Source organism: Nematolebias whitei, chromosome 10 (genome assembly GCF_014905685.2).
Source record: "Nematolebias whitei isolate Nwh7 chromosome 10, NemWhi1, whole genome shotgun sequence".
In the NCBI taxonomy this organism is placed as follows: Eukaryota; Metazoa; Chordata; class Actinopteri; order Cyprinodontiformes; family Rivulidae; genus Nematolebias; species Nematolebias whitei.
The window spans coordinates 9,017,802-9,027,035 of record NC_056507.1 but is presented as its reverse complement, the minus strand read 5'-3'; the positions used below and the strand labels follow the sequence as shown (position 1 = coordinate 9,027,035).

Below are 9,234 nucleotides of genomic sequence, written 5' to 3'. Positions count from 1 at the left end.
CTGTGTTCAGAACCCCTCTTTGTGTTCAGAACCTGTGTTCAGAACCTCTTAATGTGTTCAGAAACTCTGTTTAGAACCTCTCTGTGTGTTCAGAACCTCTGTGTTCAGAACCTCTCTTTGTGTTCAGAACCTGTGTTCAGAACCTCTCTTTGTGTTCAGAACCTCTCAGTGTGTTCAGAACCTCTGTGTGTTCAGAACCTCTTTGTGTTCAGAACCTCTCTGTGTGTTCAGAACCTCTTTGTGTTCAGAACCTGTGTTCAGAACCTCTGTGTTCAGAAGCTCTCTCTCTGTTCAGAACCTCTGTGTGTTCAGAACCTTTCTCTGTTCAGAACCTCTCAGACCCAAGTAGGACACAACGTCACACAGCCCAGTGTAAATCCACTTTTAGTGTTGTCCTCCTGGAAGGTGGACGTCAGTCCCAGACTCAGCTCTGGAGAACGTCTCAGTATTCTACTCTAGCAGCTCCATCAGGGTCAATCTTTAATTTCAGTGTTCTTCTTTTTCAGTTGTTCCCTCTTCAGGGGTCTCCACAGGGTGTCATCCTTCTCATTCTCACTCCAGCTACCTCCTCTCTAACTGCATCCATGTATCGAGTTTTTGTCTTTTTCCTGACTGCTGCATTTCTAACATCCTTCTACCAATATACCCACTGTCCCTCCTCTGGACATGTCCAAATCATGGTCTCTCCTATGTCTGGACATGTCCAAACCATCTCAGTCTGGTCTGTCTAACTTTATCTCCCAGTTGTTCAACCTGTGCTGTACCTCTGATGATCTCATTCCTAATCCACTCCATCCTTGTCATTCCTAAGGAGAAGCTCAACATTTTCATTTCTGCCACCTCCAGTTCTGTCTCCTGTCTTTTTGTCCATGTCTCTGTCTCCAGACCATACAACATAGCTGGTCTCACAACTGTCTTGTAAACCTTTCCTTTTGACTTTTGCATGAATACTTCTAATGCTTTATCTTCTTCTGATTTTAATCTTCAAACTGAGCCTGAGGTTCTGTCAGACCTGAGTTTGTTCTGTTCAAAGTTTATCTACACTTTTCTGACCTTTTGGACCTGGTTCTGTTCCTGAGCAGAGATTTGTTCTGTTTGCTGAAACAAACAAACTGAACTTACCTGAAATGATGATTTTTAATCTGTCCTCCTGTTCTTCTTCTCACCTGGTCCATGGACCGGTCTTCTCCTGCTCCTCCTCCAGATGCCCTCTCGCTGCAGGAATGCGCTGAACATCGTGGTCACCACCCTTTTTGCTGCGGTGGTCCTCTTCACCATCCTGCTGGCCTACGTCACAGGTGAGCTTCGCTCGCAGACGGGAACACGGTAATGAGACAAAAACACACGGCGCTCTTGTTTTCTTTTGTTTTGAAGGGTACCAGTTCATCCACACGGAGCAGCACCACCTCTCCTTTGGCCTGTATGGCGCCTTCCTCTCCCTGCACCTCTTCCTCCAGAGCCTCTTCGCCTTCTTGGAGCACCGGCGGATGAGGGGCCCCGCCCATCCACGGTACCTGCGGCGCTCTGTGGCCCTCTGCATTGCAGCGTACCAGGAGGACCCGGACTATCTGAGGAAGTGCCTGCGCAGCATCCGCCGCATCTCCTTCCCGGGCCTGAAAGTGGTGCTGGTGGTGGATGGGAACCGGCCCGAGGACCGGTACATGATGGACATTTTCCAGGAGGCGATGGGCGGGGCTGAGCAGGCAGGCAGCATGGTGTGGAAGGGGAACTTTCACAGCGACGGGAGCAGAGGGGGAGGAGTCGGAGGCGGGAGGAGGAGTGCAACGCACATGGAGGAGACGGGTCAGGTGGCCCGGCTCGTTCGAGGTTGTCGGTTCTCCTGCATCATGCAGGAGTGGGGCGGGAAGAGGGAAGTGATGTACACCGCCTTCAAAGCTCTGGGGGACAGCGTGGACTACGTGCAGGTGAGGACCACGGAGCGGAAAATAAATAGTAATGTTTCATGACAAACCAAACAAATGGCAGCTTCTGGAGGTGCTGAACGACTGCTGAATGACAGCTGAAAGACTGCTGAATTACAGATGAATAACTGCTGAATGACAGCTGAATGACTGCTGAATGGCTGCTGAATGACTGCTGAATGACTGATGAATAACAGCTGAAAGACTGCTGAATAACTGCTGAAAGACTGCTGAATGACAGATGAATAACTGCTGAATGACAGCTGAATGACTGCTGAATGACTGCTGAAAGACTGCTGAAAGACTGCTGAATGACAGCTGAATAACTGTTGAACAACTGCTGAATGACAGCTGAAAGACTACTGAATAAATGCTGAAGGACTGCTGAATGGCCGCTTAAATTTGCTGAACGACAGCTTAAATCTGCTGAATGACTGTTGAAATCTGCCAAACAAGTGCTAAAAATCTGCTAAATAAAGTGAAACTGAGATAATAAAGCTAAAGACTGAAAACCCTAGCTAAAAGTTATTAGTTAAAAAGTTACTAAAATTAGTACAAGGCTAACTAAAAGTAGCTTCTGTCATCAGGCCTCCTACAAACAGCTCCTGTGTTCCAGAGAAGAAACAGAAAGCCTTTATTTAAATCCAGTGGGTTTATGATGGACGACCAGCTGCTGCGTCCTGCTTTGGGTCAAAGGTCCTGTTCACAGCTGACCCGGTTCTACAGGACTTCGGTGACCCAGCTGGGTTTTCTGTCAGCAGCTTCTCATTTCTCTGCAGAATTTTAGCATAAATACCAGTCAGCATCCTGCAGCTGCTGCAGCATTAATCTGAGCCTCAGTTTGACCTTCTGCAGCACTGAACCAGTGTGCACGTGTGTGTGTGTGTGTGTGTTCCTTCACAGGTGTGTGACTCTGACACCGTTCTGGACCCAGCCTGTACCATTGAAATGCTGAAAGTCCTTGAGGAGGATCCGATGGTGGGAGGTGTCGGTGGGGATGTGCAGGTAACTCGGAGGAAACTCGACCTTCAGGATCGTTCCGGTTGTTTTTAAAGACGGTTTTTGTGAGACCCTCGTAGCAGAAAACAGTCGGAGTGATTTCAGTTCAGAGAAGCACAAATAAATCCCAACAGACTCTAAAAAACGTTTTTAACATCTAAAACAAGAACATTAAACAGTTTATTTTAATATGTCACCTTTGCACCAACTGATTGTAAATTGCTTTTATACATTTTATACATTATTAGCTTATTGCTAATAGTGAGCCTGATTATAACAATTAGCCAATCCGGCTGGTTTTCTGACTGAAACATGGTTGAATCAGACATAATGCTACTTTCAGATTAAATCTCCATCTGTGGAAGTGAATCAGAGGCTGAATAACTGTTAAGCTAACAATAATTAGCATTATAAGCTAATACCAATTATCAATCAACCTTTATTTATACAGGTAAATCCCATTGAGCCTCGAGGACTCATTTACAAGAGAGACCTGATTTCAACAAAGAAAGATGACAACAATGGACAACAGCAACAACAATAAGCAATTATAAAAACTCATACTACAGTTTTTTTTTTATTTTTTATTTTTTTTTTTAATTATAATAATTAGCATAATTAGCATTATAAGCTAATACCAATTAATTTCTCTGCAGGGGATTCACACACATTTTATGACACGCATGTAAATAAACAGCCCGTCACTGCAGCTATCACCACGTTTTATGCACCAGACAGCCATGTTGGATTTTGATGTTAGGAAAACACCCCCAGACTTTCTGTGAATAATCCCAACTTCTGTGAGCCTAGCCTGCATGAAAGTTGGAATTTCTGACAGATGTGAGAAATTTGGACTTAAAAAAGAACCACTGGACCTCAGTAGAGGTGGTCCACAGCAGACCATCATTGGACCACAGTTAAAGCACAGACACTAGGAAACTTAAAGTTTAAGCTCATGATCAAATTGTTGAAGCATTTTTCTGTCCTCTTCTAGATCCTCAACAAGTACGACTCGTGGATCTCCTTCCTGAGCAGTGTGCGTTACTGGATGGCCTTCAACGTTGAGCGCGCCTGCCAGTCGTACTTCGGCTGTGTTCAGTGCATCAGCGGTCCGTTGGGGATGTACAGGAACTCCCTGCTGCAGCGCTTCCTGGAGCCCTGGTACCATCAAACCTTCCTTGGCTCAAAGTGCAGCTTCGGCGATGACCGTCATTTGACCAACCGGGTGCTCAGCTTCGGCTACAAGACTAAATTCACGGCGCGGTCCCAGTGTCAGACCGAGACACCGACACAGTACCTGCGCTGGCTCAACCAGCAGACTCGATGGAGCAAGTCTTACTTCCGCGAGTGGCTCTACAACGCCCTGTGGTTCCACAAGCACAGTCTCTGGATGACCTATGAGTCCGTGGTCACCGGCTTCTTCCCCTTTTTTCTGGTTGCGACAGTCATACATCTGTTCTACCGCGGCAGGCTGTGGAACATCCTGCTTTTCTTACTGACGGTGCAGCTGGTTGGGATGGTGAAGGCCACCTATGCCTGCTTCCTGCGTGGAAGCCTTGTTATGATCTTCATGTCACTCTACTCCCTGCTCTACATGTCCAGCCTGCTCCCTGCCAAAATGTTTGCCTTGCTCACCATCAACAAGGCTGGATGGGGCACTTCGGGCCGACGGAAGATCGTGGTGAACCTCATTGGTGCTGTGCCAGTCACGGTGTGGGCTCTTGTACTGCTCGGGGGCGTGGCGTATACAATCTACTGTGAATCTCAGGAGCCGTTCAGTGAAACGGAGAAGGCCTTGTTGATTGCTGGGACGATACTTTACGGCTGCTACTGGCTCATTCTGCTGGTGCTGTACCTGGCAATCGTAGCCAAACGATGCAACAAGAGGGAGGAGCAGTATCACCTGCCGTACGCAGAGGCATGAACCACGGGTCTTGCCGGAACATTCATGCTGTGGTTCGGACTCTAGTGAGGTGACAGTAACTAGAGCAAAGAGCTGGGATCTTCATCAATGGTGCTATAAAGGTCTGAGAAGTGATTGGATCCACAAGGCTCACTGGTGCTTTCCACTGAACCAAGACAACTCAGGTATTCAGAAGAACAGATAGACAGTTCCTGGGCACAGAGTAGCTGTAGAGCTGAGAATCCGACAAACAAAGAAAGTTCAGATCAGTCGTGCATCTGTTTAGATGAGAGGAGGAAGACTTGGTGCACCTGAAGAGTTCAGTCTGACACAAAGAAGTTGCGCAACATTCGAAAATTAAATTTATCAGCAGGAAAACGTGTCAGTTTTAGAGTTAAACCATGCACTGACCTCTGCTGTTTGGCTCTGTTTTTTATAAAGATAAGATAAGAAAGAATTAAAATAACTTAAAGGAGTGAAGTTCTTATTTGGTCAGACTCAAACCCCGCTGATGGCGCAGCTAACGTCTGAACACTTGGCACAAAAACAACAAACTGTTTTCTGTCTCTGAAACAACGGGAGCAGCTGAAACTTTTCCACAAACTGAGCGTGGACTCAAAATCTGCAGCTCTTGTTAGTGGCACAGTGGAGTCAGAGCGGTTCTGACAACAAAAAGCAGACTTAGATTCTGGATCAACTCTATAACTGCAGTTGAGAGAGGACACGGAGGTAGTTGTGGTGAGGACAGAGGACGCAGAGGACAGAGATGGAGGAGGACGACTCGCTGTGGAGACCCCTGAAGAGGGAACAGCTGAAAGAAGAGTCTTGATCAGCTTCAGAGCTGAAAATGTCACCAAAGCACAAACACAACAGTTCACCTGAGACAGGAAGTCATCTGTTGGGCTCCCTTCACAACAGAAAAGGACCTCGCTTAAAAAAAAAAAAGGGTTTTCACCATTTTAGTCTCATGTCCATATGAAAACTGTTTTAGGACCTCCAAAATATATATTTTTTTCAGGTTTCATGATGCATTTCATGTTTGCAGATGACATTGTGATCTGTGATGAGAACAGGGAACAGGTGGAAGAGAACTTGGAGAGGTGGAGGTATGCACTTGAAAGAAGAGGAATGAAAGTCAGCCGTAGTAAGACACAGTACATGTCTGTGAATGAGACGGAGGAGGTGGAACAGTGAGGCTACAAGGAGCAGGACTTCAAGGACTTGGGGTCCATTATCCAGGGAAATGGGGGAGTGTGGTAAAGAGGTGAAGAAGAGAGTCCAGGCAGGATGGAGTGGCTGGAGAAAAGTTTCAGGAGTGACTGTGACAAAATGGTGTCAGCAAAGGTCAAAGGAAAAGTTTACAAGACAGTGGTGAGACCAGCTATTTTGTATGGTTTGGAGACAGAGACATGGACAAAAAAACAGGAGACAGAACTGGAGGTGACAGAAATGAAGATGTTGAGGTTCTCCTTAGAAGTGACAAGGATGGAGAAGATGAGGAATGAGATCATCAGAGGTACAGCACAGGTTGAGATAAATGAGATGAAGTTAGAGAAGACAGACTGAGATGGTTTGGACATGTCCAGAGGAGGGACAGTGGTTTGGACATGTCCAGAGGAGGGACAGTGGGTATATTGGTAGAAGGATGTTAGAAATGCAGCTGGCAGAAAAAAGACAAAGAAAAGATCTATGGATGCAGTGAGAGGACATGGAGGTAGTTGGAGTGAGGACAGAGGACGCAGAGGACAGAGTGAGATGGAGGAGGATGACTCGCTGTGGAGTCCCCTCAAGAGGGAAAAGCCGAAAGAAGAAGAAGAAAATTGTATCTTTTTTTTTAATGTCCAAAATGAAAACATGAAATGTTACTTTCATTTTCATGTAGACAGCCAAAACACAACTTTCTAAAAACCATGATGTCATTCTCTCCTCTAATCTGACCTATGACCCGAGGGCGTCTGTTTCATATTGTTTACATTTCACACCCAGCGTGTAAATGTTGTGCTCCTGTTTCTTGTGTGTGAGGGTTCAGGGCAGCTGATTTAGGATTGGAAAGATGCAGGTTCAAATCCCCACCATGCCCTCATGTCATGGTGTCCTTGAGCAAGACGCCTAATCCCTATCCGCCTCTTGGGCGCCTACATAGCTGCCCACTGCTCCACCTTGGTGCATCTCACGTGATGGGTTAAATGCAGAGAACTAATTTTGTCTCTGTGTGGGAACACACAACGATGACATCATGCCACACACAATGATGACATCATACCACACTTTCTTCTTCTTTGTGGCAGCATCACATGTGCAGGCCTGGCGTAGCTACCACAAAGTTTAGGCTCATTTTTTGTGTTTCTCCATGGTTGAAGAAGTTTCTAGGAACAGTGCTTTGTTTACAAATGTATTTTTAGAAATAAGGAAAAAGTGGTTTTGAAAAAAAAAAAAAACTACATTTTTGTGTGGACAAGGCCAGAGACGTAGAAAATCAGCCAGAACATGGAGGGTCTTTGCAGGGTCCTGTTGAGGTTTTCAGGTTTGGTTTGGGAACTCAGTTTGTTCATGTGATCGAGCATGATGGGTCGTGGAGGGTTCTGTGCATGTGCAAAACTTCTGTAGCGAGGTCATGGTGGTTTGTCGTCATGGTCGCAGCATAAGAAGGACGGGCCTCAGGCTCCAACACGACCACACCGTGCAGACGGCAACTCCTCTCAAAAACAGGAACTAGAACAAAACTGTGAAGTACCAAGAGCAGAGCCCTGATTACCTTCACACTGAAGGAGGTTTTCCAGTTCACCATCAGCCGGGTCTGATCGGTCCCGGTCGGTCCTGCAGGTTCTTTGTTCTGTGTGAGGGGGGCTCTACGTGTCGACTCAACTTTGGTTTACCTCCGGAGGTCAGAGGTCAAAGTTACATCAATTCTGTGAAAATGTTCAGGAACAAGAAATGGAAGTAGAAAACAGCCAAGGTCCAAAGAACTGAAAGACCTTCAGAAAGTCCAGAGACCTGCTGATCCAGAACACGTTACAGGATTACAGGACGGTTCTGGCTGCTTGGAGGGAAAACGTAATGTTTAATCCTGACTCGTGTCAAAAGCGACACCTCCAGTACAGACCGGAGGAAAGTTCCAGCATCCAGACAGACCTGAGGTTCTGTCAGGAAGTCCTCAGGACCGGTTCTGAGGCTCGGTGCCCCCACAGGGTGAATCATCCGCAGATCGTCCATCATCAGCACAATCACCTGCTGAGCAGACAATCCAAACGGTTCTGAACGTGCAGCTGTACTTTTGTTGACGCGTGTTGTTTATGATGGTCCAGTTCTGTTTCCAGCACACCAGAACCACTAGAACCATTCAAACCAGTTCAAAAACAAGGTGCCAAAATGTGTTTGTGTTGCTCCGTCTTCATACTGACCGGACTTCCGTCAACTCTGGACTTTGTTTACATGACGTGTTGATGTTTGTTTGTTGTAAACACCAAAGAGATTTGTTTGTTTTGTAACGCGTCTGCAGCGGGCGTTCCCCGTTCCACTCGTTCAATAAAAGCAGGCGATGTTTTTAACTCTCGTTTTCCATCTGGTTCCGTCAGAGGAATGTTCCGAGTGGTTCTAAATGCTGCTCGAAGCACAATCCCTCCATTCAGGGCCCACGGACAGTTTCCTGCATCAACTACTTCCTCCTGTCAACGGGTCACAGTTTCTGTTGGTTCTGCTCAGTTCATCTCAGGAGAACTGGGTTTAAACAGCTCGAGCAGATACCAACTGAAGCTGCTAAAGTCCTGTCAGAACCAGAACCAGACCATCAAACAGAGCCAGGTGGGCTTAGACTGGACTGGACAGTTCCAGAGTTCTCCATCAGGGACATTTAGGGATTCTGGTTCTAAAGGTTCTACCCTTCAGTTGGGAGGTGATGGACATGTCCAACATGTCCCAGGTGGAGAAGGTGGGTCAGGACTCAGAGCAAAAACTGCTTGAAGGTGGGTCAGGAACTGCTCAACATCCCAAAATTATGAACTGAAGGATGACATGATGGATGACGTGACGGAAGGATGAACTGATGATGAAACGAAGTGATGAATGGATGAACTGATGGATGAAATGCATGAAGTAATGGATGGATGAGGTGATTTATGGATGATGAAGTAATGGATGATAGTGACGGAAGGATGAACTGGATGGATGAGGTGATGGATGAACTGACGAATGGATGAAGTGTTCGATGATGAAGTGACAGAAGGATGAACTGATAATGAAATGATGGATGAGGTGATGGTTGAACTGACGAATGGATAAAGTAATGCATGGATAAAGTGATGTATGGATGATGAAGTGAATGAACTGAGGGGTGAAGTGATGGATGAACGGATGGGTGATGAAGCGATGGATGATGAAGTGACGGATGGATGAATTGATGGATGATGAAGT

The 9,234-nt window shown here is 46.3% G+C and overlaps 1 protein-coding gene across 1 annotated transcript; it reads left to right on the top strand.

Annotated features, from left to right (window-relative positions):
- Positions 1–1,201: 1,201 nt before the first annotated feature.
- On the top strand, positions 1,202–4,845 carry has3 (hyaluronan synthase 3). The gene is made up of 4 exons (XM_037682604.1): positions 1,202–1,298; positions 1,375–1,925; positions 2,826–2,927; positions 3,916–4,845. The coding sequence occupies exons 1-4, from the start codon at positions 1,205–1,207 to the stop codon at positions 4,843–4,845; spliced, it is 1,677 nt and encodes a 558-aa protein (XP_037538532.1). The 5' UTR covers positions 1,202–1,204.
- Positions 4,846–9,234: the final 4,389 nt, after the last annotated feature.